Below are 27,967 nucleotides of genomic sequence, written 5' to 3'. Positions count from 1 at the left end.
CGGCCCAACCCCCAGGCTACCTGCAGCACCCAGGCTACCCTCAGCGGCCCAACCCCCAGGCTACCTGCAGCTCCCAGGCTACCCCCAGCTGCCCAACCCCCAGGCTACCTGCTGCACCCAGGCTACCCTCAGCTGCCCAACCCTCAGGCTACCTGCAGCACCCAGGCTACCCCCAGAGGCCCAACCCCAAGGCTACCTGCAGCACCCAGGCTACCCCCAGAGGCCCAACCCCAAGGCTACCTGCAGCACCCAGGCTACCCCCAGAGGCCCAACTACCAAGCTACCTGCAGCACCCAGGCTACCCCCAGCGGCCCAACCCCCAGGCTACCTGCTGTACCCAGGCTACCCCCAGCGGCCCAACCTCAAGGCTACCTGCAGCACCCAGGCTACCCCCAGAGGCCCAACACCAAGGCTACCTGCAGCACCCAGGCTACCCCCAGAGGCCCAACTACCAAGCTACCTGCAGCACCCAGGCTACCCCCAGCGGCCCAACCCCCAGGCTCCCTGCAGCACCCAGGCTACCCCCAGCGGCCTAACACCCAGGCTACCTGCAGCACCCAGGCTACCCCCAGAGGCCAAATCACCAGGCTACCTGCAGCACCCAGGCTACCCCCAGCGGCCCAACCCCCAGGCTACCTGCAGCACCCAGGCTACCCCCAGCGGCCCAACCCCCAGGCTACCTGCAGCACCCAGGCTACCCCCAGCTGCCCAACCCCCAGGCTACCTGCAGCTCCCAGGCTACCCCCAGCTGCCCAACCACCCAGGCTACCTGCTGCACCCAGGCTACCCTCAGCGGCCCAACCCCCAGGCTACCGGCAGCACCCAGGCTACCCCCAGAGGCCCAACCCCAAGGCTACCTGTAGCACCCAGGCTACCCCCAGAGGCCCAACTACCAAGCTACCTGCAGCACCCTGGCTACCCCAGCTGCCCAACCACCAGGCTACCTGCAGCACCCAAACTACCCCCAGCTGCCCAACCCCCAGGCTACCTGCAGCACCCAGACTACCCCCAGCGGCCCAACCCCCAGGCTACCTGCTGCACCCAGGCTACCCCCAGCGGCCCAACCCCCAGGCTACCTGCAGCACCCAGGCTACCCCCAGCGGCCCAACCCCCAGGCTACCTGCAGCACCCAGGCTACCCCCAGGCTACCTGCAGCACCCAGGCTACCCCCAGCGGCCCAAACCCCAGGCTACCTGCAGCACCAAGGCTACCCCCAGCGGCCCAACCCCCAGGCTACCTGCTGCACCCAGGCTACCTCCAGTTGCCCAACCCCCAGGCTACCTGCAGCAACCAGGCTACCCCCAGAGGCCAAACCACCAGGCTACCTGCAGCACCCAGGCTACCCCCAGCGGCCCAACCCCCAGGCTACCTGCTGCACCCAGGCTACCCCCAGCGGCCCAACCCCAAGGCTACCTGCAGCACCCAGGCTACCCCCAGAGGCCCAACCCCAAGGCTACCTGCAGCACCCAGGCTACCCCCAGCGGCCCAACCCCAAGGCTACTTGCAGCACCCAGGCTACCCCCAGAGGCCCAACCCCCAGGCTACCTGCAGCTCCCAGGCTACCCTCAGCGGCCCAACCCCAAGGCTACCTGCAGCACCCAGGCTACCCCCAGAGGCCCAACCCCAAGGCTACCTGCAGCACCCAGGCTACCCCCAGAGGCCCAACCCCAAGGCTACCTGCAGCACCCAGGCTACCCCCAAAGGCCCAACTACCAAGCTACCTGCAGCACCCTGGCTACCCCCAGCTGCCCAACCACCAGGCTACCTGCAGCACCCAAACTACCCCCAGCTGCCCAACCCCCAGGCTACTTGCAGCACCCAGACTACCCCCAGCAGCCCAACCCCCAGGCTACCTGCTGCACCCAGGCTACCCCCAGCGGCCCAACCCCCAGGCTACCTGCAGCACCCAGGCTACCCCCAGCGGCCCAACCCCCAGGCTACCTGCAGCACCAAGGCTACCCCCAGCGGCCCAACCCCCAGGCTACCTGCTGCACCCAGGCTACCTCCAGTTGCCCAACCCCCAGGCTACCTGCAGCAACCATGCTACCCCCAGCTGCCCAACCCCCAGGCTACCTGCAGCTCCCAGGCTACCCCCAGCTGCCCAACCACCCAGGCTACCTGCTGCACCCAGGCTACCCTCAGCGGCCCAACCCCCAGGCTACCGGCAGCACCCAGGCTACCCCCAGCGGCCCAAACCCCAGGCTACCTGCAGCACCAAGGCTACCCCCAGCGGCCCAACCCCCAGGCTACCTGCTGCACCCAGGCTACCTCCAGTTGCCCAACCCCCAGGCTACCTGCAGCAACCAGGCTACCCCCAGAGGCCAAACCACCAGGCTACCTGCAGCACCCAGGCTACCCCCAGCGGCCCAACCCCCAGGCTACCTGCTGCACCCAGGCTACCCCCAGCGGCCCAACCCCAAGGCTACCTGCAGCACCCAGGCTACCCCCAGAGGCCCAACCCCAAGGCTACCTGCAGCACCCAGGCTACCCCCAGCGGCCCAACCCCAAGGCTACTTGCAGCACCCAGGCTACCCCCAGAGGCCCAACCCCCAGGCTAACTGCAGCTCCCAGGCTACCCTCAGCGGCCCAACCCCAAGGCTACCTGCAGCACCCAGGCTACCCCCAGAGGCCCAACCCCAAGGCTACCTGCAGCACCCAGGCTACCCCCAGAGGCCCAACCCCAAGGCTACCTGCAGCACCCAGGCTACCCCCAAAGGCCCAACTACCAAGCTACCTGCAGCACCCTGGCTACCCCCAGCTGCCCAACCACCAGGCTACCTGCAGCACCCAAACTACCCCCAGCTGCCCAACCCCCAGGCTACTTGCAGCACCCAGACTACCCCCAGCAGCCCAACCCCCAGGCTACCTGCTGCACCCAGGCTACCCCCAGCGGCCCAACCCCCAGGCTACCTGCAGCACCCAGGCTACCCCCAGCGGCCCAACCCCCAGGCTACCTGCAGCACCCAGGCTACCCCCAGGCTACCTGCAGCACCCAGGCTACCCCCAGCGGCCCAAACCCCAGGCTACCTGCAGCACCAAGGCTACCCCCAGCGGCCCAACCCCCAGGCTACCTGCTGCACCCAGGCTACCTCCAGTTGCCCAACCCCCAGGCTACCTGCAGCAACCAGGCTACCCCCAGAGGCCAAACCACCAGGCTACCTGCAGCACCCAGGCTACCCCCAGCGGCCCAACCCCCAGGCTACCTGCTGCACCCAGGCTACCCCCAGCGGCCCAACCCCCAGGCTACCTGCAGCTCCCAGGCTACCCCCAGAGGCCCAACCCCCAGGCTACCTGCAGCTCCCAGGCTACCCTCAGCGGCCCAACCCCAAGGCTACCTGCAGCACCCAGGCTACCCCCAGAGGCCCAACCCCCAGGCTATCTGCAGCACCCAGGCTACCCCCAGCTGCCCAACCCCCAGGCTACCTGCAGCACCCAGGCTACCCCCAGCGGCCCAAACCCCAGGCTACCTGCAGCACCAAGGCTACCCCCAGCGGCCCAACCCCCAGGCTACCTGCTGCACCCAGGCTACCTCCAGTTGCCCAACCCCCAGGCTACCTGCAGCAACCAGGCTACCCCCAGAGGCCAAACCACCAGGCTACCTGCAGCACCCAGGCTACCCCCAGCGGCCCAACCCCCAGGCTACCTGCTGCACCCAGGCTACCCCCAGCGGCCCAACCCCAAGGCTACTTGCAGCACCCAGGCTACCCCCAGAGGCCCAACCCCCAGGCTACCTGCAGCTCCCAGGCTACCCTCAGCGGCCCAACCCCAAGGCTACCTGCAGCACCCAGGCTACCCCCAGAGGCCCAACCCCCAGGCTACCTGCAGCACCCAGGCTACCCCCAGCGGCCCAACCCCCAGGCTACCTGCAGCACCCAGGCTACCCCCAGCGGCCCAACCCCCAAGCTACCTGCAGCTCCCAGGCTACCCCCAGCGGCCCAACCCCAAGGCTACCTGCAGCACCCAGGCTACCCTCAGCGGCCCAACCCCCAGGCTACCTGCAGCACCCAGGCTACCCCCAGCGGCCCAACCCCAAGGCTACCTGCAGCACCCAGGCTACCCCCAGAGGCCCAACCCCAAGGCTACCTGCAGCACCCAGGCTACCCCCAGCGGCCCAACCCCAAGGCTACCTGCAGCACCCAGGCTACCTCCAGAGGCTCAACCCCCAGGCTACCTGCAGCACCCAGGCTACCCTCAGCGGCCCAACCCCCAGGCTACCTGCAGCTCCCAGGCTACCCCCAGCGGCCCAACCCCAAGGCTACCTGCAGCACCCAGGCTACCCTCAGCGGCCCAACCCCCAGGCTACCTGCAGCACCCAGGCTACCCCCAGCTGCCCAACCCCCAGGCTACCTGCTGCACCCAGGCTATCCTCAGCGGCCCAACCCCCAGGCTACCTGCAGCTCCCAGGCTACCCTCATCGGCCCAACCCCCAGGCTACCTGCAGCCCTCAGGCTACCCCCAGCGGCCCAACCCCCAGGCTACCTGCAGCACCCAGGCTACCCTCAGCGGCCCAACCCCCAGGCTACCTGCAGCTCCCAGGCTACCCCCAGCTGCCCAACCCCCAGGCTACCTGCTGCACCCAGGCTACCCTCAGCTGCCCAACCCTCAGGCTACCTGCAGCACCCAGGCTACCCCCAGAGGCCCAACCCCAAGGCTACCCGCAGCACCCAGGCTACCCCCAGAGGCCCAACTACCAAGCTACCTGCAGCACCCAGGCTACCCCCAGCGGCCCAACCCCCAGGCTACCTGCAGCACCCAGGCTACCCCCACCGGCCCAACCCCCAGGCTACCTGCAGCACCCAGGCTACCCCCAGAGGCCAAATCACCAGGCTACCTGCAGCACCCAGGCTACCCCCAGCGGCTCAACCCCCAGGCTACCTGCAGCACCCAGGCTACCCCCAGTGGCCAAATCACCAGGCTACCTGCAGCACCCAGGCTACCCTCAGCGGCCCAACCCCCAGGCTACCTGCAGCACCCAGGCTACCCCCAGCGGCCCAACCCCAAGGCTACCTGCAGCACCCAGGCTACCCCCAGAGGCCCAACCCCAAGGCTACCTGCAGCACCCAGGCTACCCCCAGCGGCCCAACCCCAAGGCTACCTGCAGCACCCAGGCTACCTCCAGAGGCCCAACCCCCAGGCTACCTGCAGCACCCAGGCTACCCTCAGCGGCCCAACCCCCAGGCTACCTGCCGTTCCCAGGCTACCCCCAGCGGCCCAACCCCAAGGCTACCTGCAGCACCCAGGCTACCCTCAGCGGCCCAACCCCCAGGCTACCTGCAGCACCCAGGCTACCCAGCTGCCCAACCCCCAGGCTACCTGCTGCACCCAGGCTATCCTCAGCGGCCCAACCCCCAGGCTACCTGCAGCTCCCAGGCTACCCTCATCGGCCCAACCCCCAGGCTACCTGCAGCCCTCAGGCTACCCCCAGCGGCCCAACCCCCAGGCTACCTGCAGCACCCAGGCTACCCTCAGCGGCCCAACCCCCAGGCTACCTGCAGCTCCCAGGCTACCCCCAGCTGCCCAACCCCCAGGCTACCTGCTGCACCCAGGCTACCCTCAGCTGCCCAACCCTCAGGCTACCTGCAGCACCCAGGCTACCCCCAGAGGCCCAACCCCAAGGCTACCTGCAGCACCCAGGCTACCCCCAGAGGCCCAACTACCAAGCTACCTGCAGCACCCAGGCTACCCCCAGTGGCCCAACCCCCAGGCTACCTGCAGCACCCAGGCTACCCCCACCGGCCCAACCCCCAGGCTACCTGCAGCACCCAGGCTACCCCCAGAGGCCCAACTACCAAGCTACCTGCAGCACCCAGGCTACCCCCAGCGGCCCAACCCCCAGGCTACCTGCAGCACCCAGGCTACCCCCAGCGGCTCAACCCCCAGGCTACCTGCAGCACCCAGGCTACCCCCAGTGGCCAAATCACCAGGCTACCTGCAGCACCCAGGCTACCCCCAGCGGCCCAACCCCCAGGCTACCTGCAGTACTCAGGCTACCCCCAGTGGTCCAACCCTAAGGCTACCTGCAGCACCCAGGCTACCCCCAGCGGCCAAACCCCCAGGCTACCTGCTGCACCCATGCTACTCCCAGCGGCATCCCCCAGGTTACCTGCAGCACACAGGCTACCCTCAGTGGCCCAACCCCCAGGCTACCTGGAGCACCCAGGCTATCCCCAGTGGTCCAATCCCCAGGCTACCCCCAGTGGCTCAACCCTCAGGCCACCCCTATGCCTAGCAACTGGGAGTCAGTCTACCAAGTATTATCCGCTCGCTCAAAAGGTACCATGTCTGATTAGTGTAAGTGCTTTAGAGGCTGTCACAACACAGAGTCAACTCATAATAAACCCTGTGCCATATCATCATCAGAGAGTGTTTCTCCATACCACATACGTACCAGCAAGTGTAAGTATTCTACAGCAAGACACAGTCTGCCCAGCCTCATTCGTGGACACTGTCTATCACCATCAATAAGTTCATGCTCTGTTTTTTCTGGCTCTCACTAAGGACTCAGTTAATCATAATTAGCTTGAAGCATGGATTCATATAAAGGTAGCTGGAACGCTAGGATGGAAGTGTCGAAATCAATCTGAATGGGATTCAGTAAACAACACGCAACAATTCATAGATGAACAGAAGAATTTTTTCAAATTAGTGGTATGTGATATTATGCTCCTTGGAAATGTCAAATATTGCAATTGATCACTGAGTTAAATCTTGTCAAGTATAATGAATTCGATTTTCAAGCCAAGTTGAGCTAAACTACAACTTGGATTTGTTGGTCTATCTAGATCAGGAAGTGTGGAGAATCAGTATATTTTTAATTCATTGAGAAATAGTACAAAAAATGCCATGTACACAGAAATATTGAAATAAATAAGTTTTTATAAAAATAAAAACATATAATTTATCTACCTCATCTTATACACTTTAAGTACCTAACCTTAATTGTTTCTGTAATTTATATTGAATTTGTTTGAAAATTAACTACAAATTAAATATCAACATTTATTATGATTCTTTAAAAGAATTTTCAGTCTGTTAAAAATATTTAATGACCCAAACGAAGCTGGGGTGGGTTGCTAGTCTCTAACAATATCAGCAACTCACAAAATTTTTTTGTAACAAGTAATACAGTGCTCCTGAGACTAGGTGAGACCCCTAATGTTGTGTTCCTGGAGCGAATTATAAAGTTCTTTAATACAATCAATTTACCAACAGTAAGATAACTGTAACAGTAAAATAATTTCAAACTTTATATAACAAACATGTAAAGACAATCCTGTTAATTTTTTTTTCAATATTAATTTTAATACAGATGTTGTACACTGTAATCACAATTATCATTTGCTAACTTCATTTTATCCTGCTAATATTATAAACGTGAAAGTTTGTAAGTATGGATGGATGGATGTTTGTTACTCTTTCATGTAAAAACTACTGAATGATTGAATAAAATTTGGCCTACAGCTAGCTTATAACCTGGATTAACACATAGACCCCATATTAATATGAAATTCCATCCCTAAGGAAGTAAACAAGTGATAATTTCATTTTATAACAGAAAAAATCATAGGTCATAGACATACAAATAGTGAGTGAGTGTCATTTCTCTATGTCTGACACACGATCATACACATAGTAAGGTCTGGCAAATTAATATTTTTCTCCTTGGTGAGACCAGTCCGCTTAGTGGAGCTCGCAGCGGCTAGCAAAATAAAGGCGCTAATAACAGTTTTGTTCTTAACTTCGTCAATAGATAGAGTTGCCTTGAATTTTAAACGCACCATCATTTGATGCGTTTGTCATGTATTTAATTTTCGTTTGTTTGTGCCGTATGCGTTCCTCAACCATTCATCCGACTGCGATGAAATTTTGGTGATTTGTTATGCGCATGCCCATGAAGGTTACTGAGACGGTATAACTATTTTTAATAGTTGGAGCACGAATCGTGTCAAAAAATGTGTTTATTTCATTTTATATAGCGGCACTTTGTCTGTTTTTGTTGTATAAGTGCGCACGCATGACACATTTTATTTAAATATAAAAGAGAGACAGAGATAGAGTCATATATGTACATATAGAGTGACATAGAGACGGAGAGATAAGTTGAGATAGAGTGAGGTATAGAGAATGAAATGGGTTAGATAAAGAGATATACCTATAGATGTATAGATCTATATAGAGACTTAAATATAGAAGATATAGAGATAGTGGGAAGTATATATGTAGAAATAAAGAGATAAATAGAGATAGAAAGATACATAGATGTATATAGATGTAGATAGAGATAATTATATATAGAGAAATGGATAGATGATTTGTATATGTGGAACTACTTCAAACATATTACAAAACAAAACTGAATGAGGAATTGCAATGCAGGCCGAGCATTAGCTAGATAATGGAATCATTTCAATATTAGTAATCTCTTATTTTTCAGCTCTTTTCTATATTGCTTTATAAAGTCTAAATTACATACAGACCAGGTAAATAACTATAAACTAGCAGAACGTCTGTCGGGATCTGAAAGTGATATAAATTAATTTTCACACTTGACATTCAAATTAAGAAGACAATTACTAACTACATCTGATTTCGAAAAAGGTCCCCTTCACCCTGTGTTCAGCCCGGGAAACGCCGGGTATTGCAGCTTGTTTGCTGTATAAAGTTTAAAATTACATCAATTAATAAATCTAATTTCCAATTTTCCAGTAGTATTTCATTCAAAAAAAACTACACATACTAATGTATTCCATTAATATTTTTAATTAAATAAAACATTCCAGATCAAACAAAATCCATTTTCATAATGTTACCAAGCCACCAGGAGCAAACAGTAGCCAACAGGAACACTAGAATCAACTGTTGCATGACGCACTCTCTTCCATGCTTCAAGACCAGAGTTTTCCGTATCTGTGTATTACGATATGTGAAAGTACCTACCATCAGCGTCTTAACTTTACAACATGCAAAATCCATTTTATATGAAAGACTTGTTGAAAAAATAAACAAGAAATGTTTGGTTTTTGATATAAAGGAATAATATAAATACCTGGCTCGTAGTTATGCAAAGTTGTTCTGGCCAGTACATAGCCCAGACGTCCCTTTTTTCTGGATTCTTCCTGAGGTCAGATCGACAAAGCTGCAGTTTTTCTTTCAGACTTACCCGCATAATATTCTCTGTGATAAGAAGAAAACCCTATTATTTCTATAATAGTTTTAATAAATGCTACATTGTTGTTAGTAAACCCCAAATTTGTAAAATCCTAATTTGGATATTGTTCAAAACACATTAAAGTTGTACAAATGCTAAAGATTAAATATTAAATACTAAATACTAATCTTTCATTATAAACATACCCAAGAATTAATATAAAATTAAGTTAATAAAAGTGTCAAAATGCTTTAGATTTAGAGGACTTTTATGACTGCATTTCACACATAATAAATTATTTTATTTGGTTGGTATCACCATTATACTTTGTTTTCCACATGAAGCAATCAAAACTAAGAAGATGCCATTGACCAAATATCTCCACTCCTAATAATTAACGTGACCGGAGCAACAGAAACACTGAGAATATGCACATAAATTAACACAACATTTGCCTACGTTAACAAGCTAAAAAGTATGTTTTAAATTTAAACTGTCACAAAAAATATATAAAATACTGTACTTAATTTTTTGCAGTGATGTGAGTGTTAATGAATTGAAGATGAAGCTCGAATTAGTGTGGTATAAATGTCACATAACTTTTTTATTTGGCAAGAATATTATTTTACACTGATTAAGTCTTCCAGCATTTTATAAGATATGAGGAATAAAAAAGTAAAAAAAGTTGCAAAAACATTTAAGAGTACGGAAAGGAAAAATTTGTAAATTCAATGACTTCTAGGATAGACTCCACACTCTTTGCAAACTCTGACAAATGTTGCTTGGTTGCTGACTTGTGAGACGTCTTAATTGGGTTGCAAGTGATTACGTGCTTATTAAATTGAGGATTTTGGACTGACTCCACAGATTTGCTAGATGAAATGTAGACCAACAGCATGAGCAACACAGAGGTAAAGGCAGTAATGTTGCAGAACCTCTACCCCTATGAAAACCATGTATGTTAGGCTACTAGTGTAAGTATTCAATAAAAGATTTTAATTTAATTAAATAATCACATTTCATTTAATATCACGTATAGTCATGTCAGGTATTTTGTTTGTTTATTTTACAACATCTAAACTAATATTTCAAGTATGTTGGATAGGATAACATAAGGATTAATGTACTGTTTTTTATTCTACTGTATTTCACTATTTTCCAGTATGGATATTTTTGATTGTTCTGTATTACGTGCATTTTACTACCAATTCTGTTTAAAACAGACTTTTAGTGATCTAAACAGGGTCCGGTACAATCCAGTCCAGATTAGCGGGACTTTACCACATATTTAGTTTTAAAGCCACAGAAATGTATATTATTTCACTTTTGATAACACGTGGCTTCTATGGAGCTTTGCTCCAAGTCCCTCTTCAGTGACAATCAGTTCACGTGCTATTTATAAACTATGATTTATGTGCTGCTAAGTAATATGTGTGTATTTATTATTTTAGTTTATAGTTGTTATTGGCTGGTTGCCTGACAACAATTTTTGATAATTTGAACTGTTTGAATAATGTATTGTTTGAAAGTTTGAATTTTTTGATTATTTAAAAAGACATTATGTGGAAAACTATTATTTAATAATGGCCGAATAGCATCCTAGCTTAGCGATGCCAATTAAATTGGCTATTTAAATAGTGTTTCATTTGTTTAAATACTTATTAGCCTTTAGAGTAAATTTGAGATCTTTCTGGTGGGTTCCACATGCCTTTAAAATACATTTTTTTGGCTTTAAATTGTGAGTAACCCCTTTTGGAGCTGCATCCAGCGATACCGCAAACAAGGCTCGCCGACACAACTGGGAGTTAGGCGACCTGCGAAGCTGGTGCGTGGAAGGCAGAGAACAACCCAGTTCATCTAACCACCAGGTCGCCTGGAAGTGCACTCAGTTCTGGCGAGCACTGTAAAGAACTTTCGAGGTTTAGAAGACCGTTTCCTCTGAGGGGTGTACAAACGCTCTGCCTGGAAGTGATAGAGACGCAGCAGCCCGCCCGCCTTCGCCACCATCGTGCCGCCAGGGCTTGCGCTCGATGGACCTCGACGCCAGCAGGAGTAGGCCCAGTAGTTCCTGGGGGCGGCCTCAGGGAAGATTGACGTCATAAGTAATACTCCTAGGTGGGTGAGTAGTGGCTTGCTCAGCAATTACAATGTTGTTGAACTTGTGGGAACGGGTTCATAATCTGGCAAGGTGAGCATGATGGTGTAGGCGTGGCGAGTGCGCACTCGAGCTTTTGGAGATACTCAACTGTACAACTACTGAAGCGAGTTATGCTATACAGACCCATCATCCTTCACAAATGACTGACCATTACTGAACTGATTGTCTAATGAGTGTTTAACATCATTGTCGGATGTCAGAGAATGAGCTGAACAGTGGCGTTAGATTGCATTTCCATGAGCCTCGAGCTACGAGTGTATAAAACAGGAAATTGTCAGTGTCCGAGTTGTCTTCAGGGAACAAGTAGACTACAGTGTTGGATGATGCTGAGTATATGGATGACCCTGGTTATAGAAGGAAGTCGTCGTATCCATGAAGCGGAGGAACAAGTGGGTTACTTGCTTGTTGACAGCTGTCGCTCAATTACTGGGCTCGCGCGGCTTCTATTAGGCGAATAATCACAGAGAAAGAAACTGCATGTCTCACGGTGGTTTATTTAATGATGAACAGTCACATTATTTAAAGATAAACAGAAACTTTAAATATTAGTCTACACCATTACAAACTGTGTCTGAGTTTATCAACGTCATACATACCAACATACAATTTTATATATATACTGTTATGACTTGGGCCTGGAAGATTTCGGTGTTTTCAGTATACAAAAAGCGGTACTTTCAAATTAGAAAAGCGGTGGTTTAAAGTCGGTATTTTCGTTATGCAATGTAAATTTTACCGGTATTTTAAATGTTGACTAAATAGTGCAGTTATTGAATATAATAATTTACATATGTATTTAATAAACAATCCATGTATACTAGGAATAACCTAATATGCACAATAACAGCCAATTAAATCCAAAACAGTTACACAAAACAGACACGTTGCTATAGATGTGTGCAACTACAAATTTTCTTTTTTTCAGCTCCCGATGCCACATGCTTAGCCGACTTTAGGTGTTTGTCAATGGAATCTTTTCTTTCCCATGAAACTTTACAGTTGCAAAATTTGCACATCACTGTGCTATTGTCAGTACAATAAAACCCATGTTTCTGATACTGATATGCTTGGTCTCGAGCACTCAAAGTATTATTCGGCATTTTCAAACTCTAGACAGAAATATGTTGCAACATACTACATACAGGCTGTTACGAAAACAATCAACTAAACTTAGCGCGCGAATAAATATCAGCAGTGGAATGCCACTACGTTGGGAACGCTGTCGCGGCTCGTGGCGTCAACAACAGATGCTGGCTGCATGATAGTCACGCATGCCCGCACACTCCTAGTCTTGCTGCGCAGATTAATTTTGTACCTGCAAAATCATTATTTGCTTATTCTCTTGCTATTTACGAAGTTACACAAAATAAACAACTACGGTAAGATAAATTCGTTAGCCGCTAACATATGTGTTTAGCTTTACACAAAACAAAACTTCTCACAGTCTGGGAAATGTATGATCTTCGGTAAGGAAGCATTCACTTACATGAGAAGTTAGTAGAAGCTATGTTGGCTAACCTGGACCTTTACATTTTACCATATACGACGCAACTTGGATAAATACAAGATATTAGGTTATTCTTTTGCTTTGATATATTTTATACACTTTTCGCAAAATACAATAAACACGTTCTCATATCCGGCCAAGTGTGCACGGTAGTTTAGAATTCGGCATCATATTATTTTTATTTTTCGTAGAGTGCATATGTTTGAGTTTGCTTGCATTCAATAAATACGGTATTGGTATAATGGAGTGCAGGAACACGGGGTTGCCACTTGAACAAACCCCGGCGCACAAATGAGAAGAAACTTAGTGTGAACAATGCTATCCTGAAATGCTGTGACATGTTTTTGGAGTAGATAATCACAGCGACAGACCGACAGGATACGCTCCCGCCCTTGCCGTCAGCGATGTTTATTTTGACAGCTCAAGCAATTATCTTTTCCACGTCCCTTCACAGCGTAAAAAAAAAAAAAAAAAAATTGAAAAAAAAACACGGGATGCAGATGGAAAAGTAACTATGCAGTAAAATAAATATATTTACGGCCCTGCTAAATTTTTCTATTCAATAAAATTCGAGGTATTAGTGATTTGTCAGCAGAAACTGCTGTGACTAATAAACAAATTGTATCATAATAACTTAAACTTATAAAGTATTTATCAACGGTGAAGGACAGTCGTATAAGCCCATAAAAATATTTATTTTACCGAGAATAGACTATACAACCTGGCTTTTGTCGCACGCGTTGTGGGAGGGGAGGAGAATGCTGACAGTTTCTCACGCAGATGGTTGAAACAAGGGAGGGAATGTGTTGAAATGTTAGCTGTTAAAAGGGGGGGGGGGGGGGTGTTTTTACATGGTTTGTGGCTCTGGGAGGGGAGGGATGAGCCTTGAAGAATTAGCAGGGGATGGGAGAGGCAAGCGTCACGTCACGTATGACGTCAAGCCGCCGGGCGGGTAAGATAACATGACAGCTGAGACGGCTTTTCGTGCGATAGTGGAGGCGCCAAGCTCGGCTAGACACTGCCGCGTGGACAGTCTAGAGGGGTGGTATCTATTTTTAGCCGTCTTTTGTATGCCTGCCTGCTTACAGTACAGCTCTCGCCAAAATAAACGTGAACACATAGCGCCCAACAAAGTGTAACAGACTTGTTTTTCAGCCGATTTTACTCAAATTTCGACTTTCTCTGCTCAAATTTTTCACTGTTTCTCAAAAAACGGTCCTATAAACGGAATGGACGCATCAGAGGGGGGTCGCATCGGCGGGATTCTACTGTAATGGTACTTTTCGGGGAAATATTCGCAGTGTCATATAGAAATGTTGTGATTTTCGCGAATGTACTTACTTTTCGCGTTTTCATGCAAAATTCGCGCGAATTTCCGCGAAATTCGTGATCGCGAAAAATTCCAGGCCCTAGTTATGACCTATGTGGAGAGAACTGGGTTTGTGGGCAAAAATTTTAAATATATGTCTATAGTTGGAAATTAGTAAGGGATAACCCAATTAAATTTTATTACAGTTTTATTAATTACTAATTTTTACATTACTAATAAATAATTGTACTTTAAAATGTCCAATCACCAATCACCGGCACTTAAAGTGTTTATTCGCAAGTCACTCAATGTCTGTCAAGTTCCACAGTTCGCACTCCTTACTGGAGCTAGGCTCAACAGTGATTCGCCCTTTACCTCGCGCCTGTCCTCACACACACAGTCTCGCGCCACTCAGTCGCACTCTCACGGTCCCGTTGCTACTCGTCACACCGCTCTCGAGGGCGTCTCTCACCCTATTCACCGATGTCGCACTTCCCTTCACTCGCGGAACTCTCCAAACTCTCGGAACTGTCGCGGAGACCAGCGTCGTTGCTTATATACTTGTGGCGCCCTTCTCGAACCAACAAGAGCGGCTGTGACGAGTTGCATCATCCCGGGCCGACCTGACACCCGAAACATCGAGAATAGCGACGCTTCTTCACATCACTCCACGCGGCGGCCTCTGTAAGACCAGAATTCTCAGGCCACTAAGGTGATAATAGCCCGAGGCGGGACGATACGCTGGGAGCGGAGGGGGAAGGGGGTAACGAGGACCCTTGTAATCTGGCCAGGCATGTGTGGCATGCCTTACGTCAATGGAAGGCACGTGACATTAGAGGCAGTGCGTGGCTACTAATCCGCTCTGAATCTGGTGCGTATCGCGGTCTATTCTCTTGCATTCATAACAATATAGATATAAATAGAGTAAGGTCAATTCCGGTAGCATGTTAGCACGCTACCATTATAAACACATCGAAAATAAAAATATTGCCAAATAACTTAAGCAAGCTCTGTTGTAACCTGTGACAGTGCAATACCACTGCCTTCCCCAACTTTGCAAAGTATTTTTATCATTTTTTGTCAGCAAGACAATATATCAACTCATTGTATGGTCCAATGTCATAGTGATCCAGATTTTCATACCTATTATTTTATCATTTTTAATATTCTTGTAAGAAATTTAAATATTTGAGTATTTTAGTTGGAAAAGCTGTTTATATTTTTACTGGTTTTGACATTGTTTGCTAGGCTAGTAATTGTTTAAATGCATTTATCAGTCTTTTATTTACATTCAAAGTTTTCATATCTATATTTTATGTTTGTATTTATTTAGAAGTTGTAATTATGATTCTAGAACATTGTGTTATCGTGTTGGTATAAGGAAGAATGATGGACAGGTGGGTGCCACAGTGGTGCCACTTGTTAAGACTTTTTTTATCAAGACATTATGGTGCATTCTGTATGTATTTCTTATGATGGGAAAATCGGCAGATGTTCGCTTTCACAAGAGGATAATTTTATCATGTTTTACGCTAGCCGATCAGAAAGAGCTTTGTGATTTTTGTGTTTTATGTTTTCACAGAAAAGCCTCATTCCAAGGGTAAGAAAATTTGTAAACTGCTATGTCTTTGTTAAGTGATGTGCTGTAATTGGTCATTGAGGTCACATGATTGCATGTACCCTGTGTGGTTGAGGGTAGTCATGTATTCTTTCAGTCATTGTTCGAGTGATGTGCCAACAGATCGTTCTGTTTGGCGGCGGTGGCTAGATCCTACAAAGCTTCAACTAAGCGAATCAATTGAAGCTCTTTTTATTATTAGATTTGACTTCCAAGAAATATGCTATTCGTTTTATTTGTAGCTTTGGTTGTGACGGAAAGCTTCACCTCTGATATGTAGATTAGCATTTGTTGCAAAGCTTTAAAATATTGGCAGCCTAAGATTTGTTCATGAAGATATTATGATTTTTTTGTGTTGCATAGGTTTTGCTTGAATAAAGCTGGTTACTTAAAATCAAAAGGTGGCACTCCATTTGTGTTTATGAATGCTCATTATTAATACTATACATGGTTACTTTATAATTTTTATTTATTGATGTTATACATTGGGCCCAATTGGTTAATCACTTAATCAGTTCAACAAACATTAAATAATTTCTTTTTACTCAATCCTGTAATTTATAAGATAAGTGTAATACAGCTTCACGAAGAACAATACTCACAATTTAATTCAATTTTGTGAAAATTTTAAAAATTTTATTTGATATTCGCTTTGCTTCACAAAACTAGTATTCACACAGGGCTATCCAGGGCTCGCAAGAAACCTTTCATGAGTGCTTAAGGGGTGCCAGGGCCATGCCACATTCAGTTTTAACCTTCATTTTTCTTCATCTTCTGGACACCGTGAACTATAAGTGTGCACAGGTGTAGTTCCCATGCTATTCAGTTACTAGCACACAAAGAGGTTGCTATGGACAATTCGTGAAGGTACAGGACTTTGAGGAGCCATATACAAACGTGTTTTCTTTTGGGCATATAATGTAAAGAACACGTTTTTTCTTTGGGAGAAGTATAGATTTCAAAATTCAGTTCAAACTTTTTTATTTACATTCAATCAATAACAGTTTTGAATAATTGAATAATCACAGATAGAACTTAACACCCAACTAACTGCAAATGGAGATGAAATATTTTTTCAAGTGTTCAGGTACGTGCAAGGAACATTTGTCGTCTTAGCCAGGCACGATTGTGACTGGTTACAAACCCAGTAAGATATATATTAAAATATAAATGTAAGCTTTAGACAAAAAAAAGAACATACCAATCTGGCAGAGCCATAGCTCCACAGGGCCTTCCAGCACAACAGGATGGGAAAATCCCACTTCTTCATCTTGTGCCGAAATCATTCCTACTGCTTCCACCTTCTGGCTCACAGCCCCCTGGGAATCACATTTCAGTATGTATGGGTATCGTCATGAACATTTGATTATTAATGCATTAACTAATCAATTCCACTAAGTGCATTAATTAATTAATTTAATGTGTGTATGTGTATCTGTGCATGTGTGTGTCTATACATGTGTGTGTGTGTGCATGAATGTGTGCTTGTGCATACATGTGTCTGTGTGTCCAAGCATGTGTGTTGTTACTGCCCTTGTGTAGTTAAAGAGAGCTTTATTTTTATTTGGTTATAAAAGCCCTGGAAGCTGCTTTGAGAAGGCCAATGACACTACAGTATACTCAGAGGTACACAAGTGAGAAACATTAAAAAAAAGCAAACTTACTACTCACAAGAGGAAGTAGAAAAAAATGGATTGTATCTGAAGAAATAAAAAAACGAAAAGGTTTGCCTAAAGCTTACCCTTTTTATTGTTAAATATGGTATTCATTATTTTCTTTTTATAGGTTCAAGAATTACAAAACTAAACCGAGCAAATTTACTAGGGCCCCGACCATCAAAACTTATCAATTACAAATATATTATTAATTATACCTAGAATACAAATTTAACATTTTTTTGATTAACTATTTCTTATTTAACAATATCTGATATCGTTGACTGTTCACTGGCGGTGACTAGAAGCAAGGAGAAGGTTAGTCGGCTGGAGAGACGCGTGGAATTCATGTCCATTCAAGAAGGAAGGATTTAGTTGAATTTAGCGATGAACTTGAGCCAGAGAAAAACCAAAACTCTTGTACCGTCTCTCGGACCATCTCTAGGACCTCACTGGAACCAAACCAAAAAGGAGGTCCAGTGGTCAAGAATAAAAATAAAGGTGATAAGAAACAGGGATAGTGAAATTAGGGCAAAAGTTAAGTAGAAAGTCAACGATAGGCAAAAAGGCATAGAATTTCCACTTACCACTCTGGGAGTAGAATGAGGAAAATCACTCCCTGTGGTGAAGCACTAGCGCTCGCGGGAGCCACGCGCGGGTCATGCTACAAGATTACCAAGTAATCTGAACTAACGTGACAATCAATCTAGAAATAAATAAAATAGGGATTACTCCCGGACTCCCTGGGATCACATCCCTTAAGCTCATCGCTGTGAGACTGCTTCGCAAAAGGGATCACGGGTGAGAAGCACCGGAAAGAAACGACCACGGTAACGGCAGAAGGACGAATCAATCATCCCTTTTGGCTGCATGTAGTTAAAACTCGTGCTAGGGACCCGGAGGCCTAGGAAGTGGGAGAACTGCCCTCTCATTGGCTGGAGGTAGAGATTGAGAGATCGCTCTGCCGACTGAAAGAAAAAATAATAAAGGTGGCTAGTAGCCTGAACTCCAGGGGCATCGGGAGGTAACGCACTGCGCTCTATTGGAGCGCAGGAGAAACAGACTCAGGGTTAGTACACAGAAGTCCTGCAAGAGGGACCAGCATACGACTGGCACTTATGGTACCAACTGATTTGTGCTCCGTCGTGCTAGAAGGAAAATAAAGAGAGGTGTGGTGGTGGCTCCTAGAGGCCTCGCTACTCGCTGAACTAAAGTAAAGTAGTTGGCATCTCCGCCATGAGATGGCGAAGGCAGACCTTTCGCTGACCAGCGAGATGTCCTTGATTTCGGCTCGCTGAAACCCAGGTTAAGGCCCGGTCAGTGTTCTCAGTGAACTTTGTGGAAAAGATGGAGGGGGGATCTGCTAGCTCGTGAGAAATGTGTTAGGGCGGGCGCCGATACGTGCCCGACAGCCCTGGAACATTAGAATGGGGCATGACTGGAGCTGCTAACCCAAGCTGAGCTCTGGGAAGAGGGCTGCCCTGGGAGGACGCTGAGAAAAGCACTCTTGGTCACGAAGCCGGACAATGTTACTTGTCGCATTTATGTCCTGAGGCGGGAAGAAAAATGTTGTCTTATACTTGCCTCGCGAAATCACACCAGGCTCTCGGTTGCAGAGCTGGGAAAACATAGCGGGACTCTAGTAGGAAAGATTTGATCAGGATAAACAATGGGCTAACAAAGTTTATATTAGGGAATTTAGGTAACAAAATTAATTTGTGCCAATTATTTCAAATTTGTGGCACAGTGTGTCAGTACATGTGTGTTTGTGCATGTGTTTGTGCATGTGTTTGTGCATGTGTGTGCATCTGTGTACATGTGTGTCTTGGTGAGTATCCCGGTGTCTGTGTACCTGTGTGTCTCTCTTTGTGTGTATATCTGTGTATGTGTCTCTGTGTCTTTGAGTGTTTCTATGTGTGTGTATCTCTATGTATGTGTGTCTGTGTATGTTTGTGTGTGGGCATGCATGTACTCATGCAAATGCACATGTGCTTTTTTTTGTGCATGTGTGTATATAAATACACACATTCATTTTCATGTTTTGTAATCAACATCTTATTCTAAGATATTTATATTTGTAAAAGTTAGTTGTGTAAGTTTATTTATTAAATTAAATTTACAATATTATCTCATTTTTATACTGCCACCGTTTTAAAATAAGAAAGTACATACGTTCGGAAAATAGATGGTAAACTCATTATGATTATGTTAATCTCCATTACATGACAGAGATAACCGAGTTTATACCAAACATTACCGGCATAAGTGTATTTAGAAGGGGGGGGGGGGGCCGGGGGCACATGCCCACCCAAGAAGGGTGATATATACACTGGATTAACACAACTTATGAAGTAATAAACTTGTATTATACTAGGTATATACATCCGGTGCCTCCCCCCCACCCACCAAGGCCCAGAAGTCAATCCTGGATCCACCCCTGATTACCGTAACCTGTATTTGCCAGACACCAAATATTTATCAAAATAGCTACATCGGCCACATTGAATGAATGCACTTCAAATCGACACATGCCTAGAAAGAAGTCAGCTATGAGCAATTAGCAACCATTCTAGCATTTCTCTCAATTCATTTTGAGAAGCCAAGCAAAAACCAAAACAATCGCTGGGCTGGGATTTGAAAACCTGTTGGTCCAAATTAAAGTATAATTTTTGATCACTGTGCCAACTAGCTTGGCCAGACAAACATTTTCCACTATGAACCGTCTATGTACATATAAAATAAAACCATTGACGTTGAAACAGGACTAATGCACTACATACTTCCACAATGACTCTTCCTCCACTGCAAAATCTCCAGGCACGCCGATCTCATTGTCTCTCCTGCTCTCTTTTCGCTTCCCCTCATTTCACTTGTTCCTCACTAATTGCTCCCCCTCCCATCTCTTGGTTGTATTGTCAGATGGCGCATGTGCGGCGTGTACGCCCGAAAGCTTATAAAGAGATGAAAACCCTAAGTCCCTTTCATTACTGTTTTGTCTTTACAAATAACCAGCTGATTCGGATATGCACGGTATGTGTGAAGGTGAGTCATATCTGGAACTGTTCTCTACTCTTGTTGTAGTGCTGATTATGTGGTGGCCATGCATGTAGATTGGCTTAAGCAACTTTTGCTTGTTTTGAATTTGAATCAATTCCTGTTTGGTTCCACCTTCTAAATCTCTGCTTGTTTTTGATATGTTCTTAATTGCATGGTTTTATGGCAGAGTCAAAAGCCATTATCATTCTCCGAGCAATGCCTTACAAGATTCCTAAGCAAAGTCTTTAGGATTCATTAACCATTCTGAGTTCATAACACATATTTGTTATTTTTTTCTTGTTCACATCACCCTTTTGTTTAAGACAAATGAATTTTCCAATTTTTTATTGTCCTGCATATTTTTTCCTGCATAAGATGCAGTGTCATTTTTACACGAATTGTAAGCGTACAATTGTGTAACTTTACATTATAATGTTAAAATTGTACTCAATTTCTCTGTAATATAAAGGCAATATTTACGCTTTATAGAAAGTAAATATTTAATTTCCTTTAATATTTCTTTAGTTTAATTATATTTTATTCCTCATGTTTATTTTTACTTTATGATTAACCCAGACTATAATTTCTTTTGTTATCGTTTGTCTATGTATTACTCTATGTTTATTTTTTTTATTTTAAATATTGTTAAAGTTAGCATAGAAGTATTTTTTTTTTAATTAACGATTGATTTAAAGATGAACACGTCAGAAATGGTCAATAATTTTTTATCTTTTGTTTTAAAAACAAACTAAAGAAAATTGTTTACTAGTGACGGAAAAATATTCTTTTAGAATGAATTGAGACTTGATGAAGACAACAGCTAAAACGCAACGATTCTGAAGTTGATTTATAATTTAATATTTTATTGAAGATTGGAAATGATCATTACTGCAAATATTAGCTGAGTTTGGAAGAAAATAATAATTTTAATCTACGAAGATTCTACTCAGACATCAAGATTTTTAAATAATTCTTTAAGAAGAGAAGTTGTCATAAAGCCGTATTCAAGAGACCGCCAAATGCATTTGATATGCTATGAATACTACGAAAATTGAATACCGTTTGTAAATACGAAGAAAGAAGAATCCGGTTGAAAATGAGATGTCACAGTTCGGGCCCGGGAAGGATGAACTTTGCGCAATCCAGCCCTGTCGCAGCCCATATTCAGAAGGATGGCGGCGTTACGACGCGTATTCCTGCCGCACGCTAGACGACGGAGGAGCAACCCAACTATCGCAGTCCTTGACGAGTCTAAACAAGGAGTCTCCGAGAACCTACACATCTCGTGGGTATCCTGCAGCAAGGTTTGGTCCTTTACTCCATCAACCGAAGACTCGCTGTATAGAAGTCCCTGAACAAATTACAATTTAAGAAAAACGAACATAGTTTTACCAATCTAGACTCTGTAATATTAGATTGAATATTCCCATGTAAAGAAAACCTATTAACTTGTTCATCTTTAGATTAAAAATCAAATTCCGGAATCGCGATCCCGATCAAGATAGTATAATTTAGTACAGATGGAATTTGGTATTATAATAAGGTATTACTATTTTTTGCTGACTAGTACTGCTTAAAACATACCCAGTAGTCCATGCTCTACCGTACTGAATTTAGTTAAAAATAGATAACTTTCAATAATTAACATTTGATATTAAAAATAAATCACTAAAGTGAAAAGAACTGTTAGATGCTTTAAGTTGATTGTCATATCAAATTCCATCTGTAATTTAGAATAAGTTAGTTTTATTTTAATTTTTCTATTAAGTCTTATTTTGTGTATGTCAAAGTGTATTGTCACCATCGTCACAAGCACTGCACTTTGATATAAACAGTACATTTGGATTTGATTACACTTTATTCCAAGGTCTAAGGTCACGATATTAGTATTTAACGTACTTTTGAAACACCTTACCTTGACTTTTACACTCAAGCGTCTTAATACTGAGAGAGTTATGCTAGAGTAGAAGAAATTATTAAATAAATTAAATAATTTCATTTTAGACACTAGCTGACTCAACAGTAATATTGTATTTTTTTGGTAATGATTAATGTAATCATACTCTTTTATATTGTGTATTGTGTCTATGAATTAACTATTATGTAATGTGGTTGCTTTTTAAAATTTTTCTCTTGTTGCTTTTACGTTAGTATTAAAATTAACAAATTGTTTAAAATCAATTTTTTTTTTTGTTGTCAAGTAATTTTTTCCTCTTCTGCTGCTTATTACAGCATTGGCCTGTCTCTGCAATAATTTATTTCCCCTTTATGGTTAGCATAAAGGCAGGAATTTAATCTGTTAGGAACACTAGTAGTTCCTAGTAGGTTCAACATTTAAGAGCATTAGTACGTTCACAAGCACCTATTTCAAATTTAGCATTAAAAAATCCGGACATAATAATGCATTATCAATACATTAAAAACTTCTTTCTTAGCACACCATAAAAATAACAACATTTCCGTACACATCACACGGCACAAAGTACATCATCTACCACATACAAATACAGTTAACTAATCCACAGCAAAAAAAAAAAACAGGTTCTCATGTACTCTGTGAATAAAATTAATAAAAACAAATTGGTGATAGCATTACTTCTTGCTTCACTGGCGCTATGCACACTATCAAAACATGTCCCACGTTGAGTCATACAAATCGCCCTCCTTATAAATCTACTGAATTCAGTAGCAACTAGCAATATGTGTACATGTACTTCTTACAAAATAAAACTTCAGCTTTTTTCACCTCAGTTTGTCATAATAGCCTTCTTGCTTGTAAATAGGATAATATAGTATTTTCAATTTCCACAGACTATGTAATGCTTTCAAGAAATATTGCATTCTGTGTTTAAATTTCATAAAAACATCTAAAAACAATAATTTTTTTTTATTTCTAAGCCACATGGGAAAATGGCAGAGACTGCAACACCAACTTATCTGCCAACCTGCTAACCTCCACAACACACACAAACACACATGTACGAGCAACACTCACCTTTGCTATTTGCAGCTTATTAATGCTATCAAAACACTTCCTGAGGTGCGGCTGCACGTTCTCAGGTCTCTTGGACTGGGCGAGAATCTCCAACAAATCATCGTTGGAAACAAAATAGAAACGTGGGAATATCTGTCGTTTAGTCTCCAAATATGCCTCCAACGCACGCTGAATCGACTCTAGATTTTTGTTTAGCTTGTTAAGAGTTGCCAGTAGATCTGTAAATGTGTAGGACATACGTCAATAAAAAATAAAGTAATCAAAACTAAAAAATGTAAATGCTACACATACAGTTAAAATAATAAAGGGTAAGTAGCTGAAAAGTAAGGATATGTGTACTTATAATACTGTGTTGATACTTCAGCTTTCATTTCTAGCTAACTAAACTCAACACAGAAAAAACCAGCTGAATATGTTGAACACAGAGATTCAAATTAGCAGCATTTTTTTTTATAATTTTTTTTTTTGGTAATGTATTGTAATTTTCAAGACTAGTTTTTATTACTTCACACATTTTTACAATTTTTGTTTCTAACCTCCTGGAATGATTTTGCTGTTTAAAGGTTATCTTTCAAAGGAAAATATACTTATGAATCATCTTCCTGTCTAAATGTATGTCTGTGTATGTGTGTTTTTGTCTATATGTCCATCCACCTAATTAACATTTATCTTGCTTTACCAATGTATAGGAAAATTAATATCTAGTGGTTTATCAATTCTTATTTTAAATTTTATGTATAACTGGTCAAAATTTTTTAGAAAAAACTAGGCCTTAACTTAGGTGCTAAATGACAAATTCTGAAACAATTTACAAATTACAATTATTTATAAGGAAAGGATTCAATGTTTTATCAATATTATAACTGCTTACTACTTTCAATAACAATATGAGGTTGTCCCACGTGTGAATGGGTATGGAGCACGAGGGTTCACGGGGCCAGAGACAGTGGTGCGTCGGTGGAGGAGTTTCCTGGGCTGCTGTGGCCATTCAGGACGCCTCTGCTTATGGAATGAAACTCGCAAATAACTCGACGGTGGGTTTATTTGTAATCCCTACTCTGTACATGGCGCTGTCCGTACTTCAGCCTGGTTCACTGTGGAGTAGTGAACTTGACCTTATGCCCTGTGGTCCGCTGGAAAGCAGAAGTCCGGCTTATGGGGGTCACATGTCGGTGTGATACAATCAACATGAAAATTTCACTGATACGTATCAAAAGGGGACACCAAAATGTGGCGGACGTTTCTGGACATTGGGTCCGCTAGCTCATGAGGAGGGCGTGATACATACATTACATTAAGAGTTTCTGATGAATACATGTGAAGCACTGAAACACACGGAAAAATACCTGACATGCTACTAACACTAATTACATATCTTATATATAAAATTCTCGTGTCACAGTGTTAGTTACCATACTCCTCCGAAACAGCTTGACCGATTTTTATGAAATTTTGTATGCATATTCAGTAGGTCTGAGAATCGGCTACTATCTATTTTTCATACCCCTAAGTGTTAAGGGTTGTCCACCTCTAACTTTTTTTTATTTTTTGAACAAAATTTTTTAAATTTTTTTTTTTATAATGTGGCAATAAAAAATACATAGACCCTAAATTTTCACCCTTCTATCACCAACCCCTAATTTTTAATAATACTATTTATATTTTTCTACCCCAGGGATGAGACCAAAGCCGGTCTCCTGTTTCTCTCACACAATAAGCCTTCTCTCACTCCCTCCACAGTTTTTGGTCATTATTATTGTTTATACATCAAGCGTACCTAGTAGTAACGTTTCCAATTATAATTTTACTATCTCAGTGCAACTCTCATATTAACTTTATTCTCAAGTAAATGTATTATTAATTTGCTGGACTATAATTATTTATTAATATTTTATTAATAATTAATAAAATTATTAATTTTGAGTGTAGTTCGCACCATTAGTTAATTAGGTGATTTACATAACCTCAACAACGGCTTTTGTGTTGTAAGTATAAATTATCATTATTATACATTTATTATAAAATATATATTTTTTTTTATTTATATTGAAAATATATCTTTGGAAATGGTCAAAAATAAATTCAGTGAAAGTTAGATTTTTATTATAATAGGGTAAATTTTTTTTTATTAATTTGTAAGATCTGTAACTTCCACAGAATTTTTTATTCACCATTTCTAACATATTTTCGATATAATTAAGATAAAAAATAACATTTTTCCCTTTCGTCTAATATTTACATGTATATGTATATGAATGTGTGTACAATCAAATATTAAATATTTATACTAATAATGTTGTTGGAAATGGTCAAAAATAAATTCGGTGAGAGTTAGATTTCTATTACAATTGGGCAATTTATTTTTATTTATTTATAATAGCTGTAATTTCCACCATTTTTTTTTTTTTCACCATTTCTAACAATATATTTTCGATATAATTAAGAAAAATAACATTTTTCTCTTTCGTAAAACAGTCTAATATTTACATATATCTATGTGTGTACAATCTAAGATAAATTACATTGTTACTATAATGTTTTACACACTTACAATAAGTTAGTTATTTTTTATTACTTTAGAAATTCCCTAGAAATAATTTATATGGCAAAACAACATTTGCCGGGTCAGCTAGTAAGAATATAAAAGACTAATAATACATGCTGATGCCCCGACGCAGACAGCACAGTCAAAAGAAAACACGTGGCCTGTTTTAAACAGCTAATGACTACATGGACTACAAAACTAATACCGAAGGGATAAACTATGACTAAATGCGCGACTGGCAGTGTCAGGCCATGTAGGAGGATGCCAGACACATGACTGATGAAACGAATTGTAAAATACTGTTACGATCGCGCTTGGCTTCAGTGCTTGGCATCTCCGCGCTCGTTTGGCCTGTCTGCGCCCCCTTCCACCCGCATCCTCTCCCTGGTATCTCGTGCCATACTATCTCGCAAAATCCTGACCGTCGCAGCGCGCACCTGCCTCGGATCGAGTTACTTAAAGAGGCCGCACTGCAGAATAAAAGGACTCAGACATGTTTATCGGCGCGTTTTGTGAGAACCCGATGCTTGTTGCGTTTATCAGCGATCTTTGAGCAACTGCCGCATCCTTCGACAGGACTCACGATGCGTTTCTGGACATTTAGACGCCGAAGGTAGCGTGATATCTCGGAGACATTCCCGATTGTTCTGGACGGGAACCCAAGGGCTATATAAAGAGGTGGGGCCGACTTTCGAGTCAGTCTGAGCCAGGAGAGTTCGGAGTGTTCCGTCGGGAGTTCTCCCGCGGCGGAGTTTCCGGGCGATAGAGTCGCGGGCGCGGCGGAGACCCGAGTGAAGTTGCGAGCGAGGAGTCCAGTTGGATCTCGGTGAAGAGGAAGTGAGTCTCAGCGGCGGCGGAGTGCGGCGACGGAGTCCCGCGGCGGAGACCCACGAGGGGTGCTGCGGCGAGAGTTGCGCCAGAGGTGCGGCCCAGCGAGGTGTGCGGAACGAGTGACTGGGGAATTGACATTTCTTTAAGTGAAATTAATTATTTGCCAATTTAGAAGATTATTTGTAAGTGACAAGTAGTGGTAATAATAAAACTGTGTGTGTGGAATAAAAATCTTTAATTGGGCTATCCTTTACGAACCTGCGGTAAATCGTAACAATACTTACAATATGCTATTGACCGATGATGACGGGAAAGATGACGACTCTGCGGTGCGCATGCGTAACTGGCCATGGCGCGGATAGAGAATGACTGCCTGTTCCCCCGGGAGGTGTGCACCGCCCAGAGTCGGCTTAGCACGCAAGATGCATGACGCGGGAACGAATCAGGCCTAGTTTTAGACTCAGACGCACAGTGAATAAAAGTTATATACTAAAAAAATTGGTTGTCTGTAAAGTCGGTTTACGGACGATAGTTTAACGTGACAACGTCATAACAAAACATTGATGAAATGATTGCATACTTTTATGAATAAAATTGAATCAGTTTTATTTTAATAATAAAAGAATAAATACTTGAAATACTGATTACTATACTAGTAAATCAGATTTTTAAAATGCAAAAATAATTAACCTTTATTGCCGAAATTGTTGTTGTAATAAGCAATGAAAACCACATTAACTTTTTGTTTAAATATAATTATGAACAAGTATTCATATAAATAAACTATTATCAAATATCTAACATAACTAGGCCTGTGCGAATAATCGAATTTTCGAATATCAAAACGAAGTTTATTATTCGTATTCGATTCGATTTCGAATACTAACACTTCAAAAAGACGAATATTCAGTCATTTACGAAAAAGGCTGAGCGGGATCACTACATCTGGCCAAGTAAAGCCTGTTTGAACACAGTAATTCGGAGCGACAACTAACGTATTTTATGTAGAAGAATGTCGTCAGGTCGTTTAAAATAGATTTGAACTGTCAGCATACTGATAAAGATAAATACGTGTCTGTAAAATCCATACAACCGGGACGTTATAGGTGACAGTTTTCAGATTAGAGGGTGAAACATGGTTTGTCGGCACTGTAATTTCGTTCCG

The 27,967-nt window shown here is 43.9% G+C and overlaps 1 protein-coding gene across 2 annotated transcripts in view; it reads right to left on the bottom strand.

The window, feature by feature from the left end:
* The window catches only part of LOC134531211 (dynein axonemal heavy chain 2), an 864,487-nt gene that overhangs the window by 504,964 nt on the left and 331,556 nt on the right, over positions 1–27,967 (bottom strand). For both annotated transcript variants that reach the window (XM_063366870.1, XM_063366871.1), the window contains 3 exons: positions 23,427–23,644; positions 16,942–17,059; positions 9,047–9,174 (listed from right to left, as the gene is read on the bottom strand). In XM_063366870.1, coding sequence (XP_063222940.1) covers positions 9,047–9,174; positions 16,942–17,059; positions 23,427–23,644 — 464 coding nt within the window. The remainder of the gene's footprint in view (positions 1–9,046; positions 9,175–16,941; positions 17,060–23,426; positions 23,645–27,967) is intronic.

The sequence above is a fragment of the Bacillus rossius genome, chromosome 3, assembly GCF_032445375.1.
Source record: "Bacillus rossius redtenbacheri isolate Brsri chromosome 3, Brsri_v3, whole genome shotgun sequence".
Classification (NCBI taxonomy): Eukaryota; Metazoa; Arthropoda; class Insecta; order Phasmatodea; family Bacillidae; genus Bacillus; species Bacillus rossius.
This window is presented reverse-complemented; position numbering and strand designations above follow the sequence as displayed.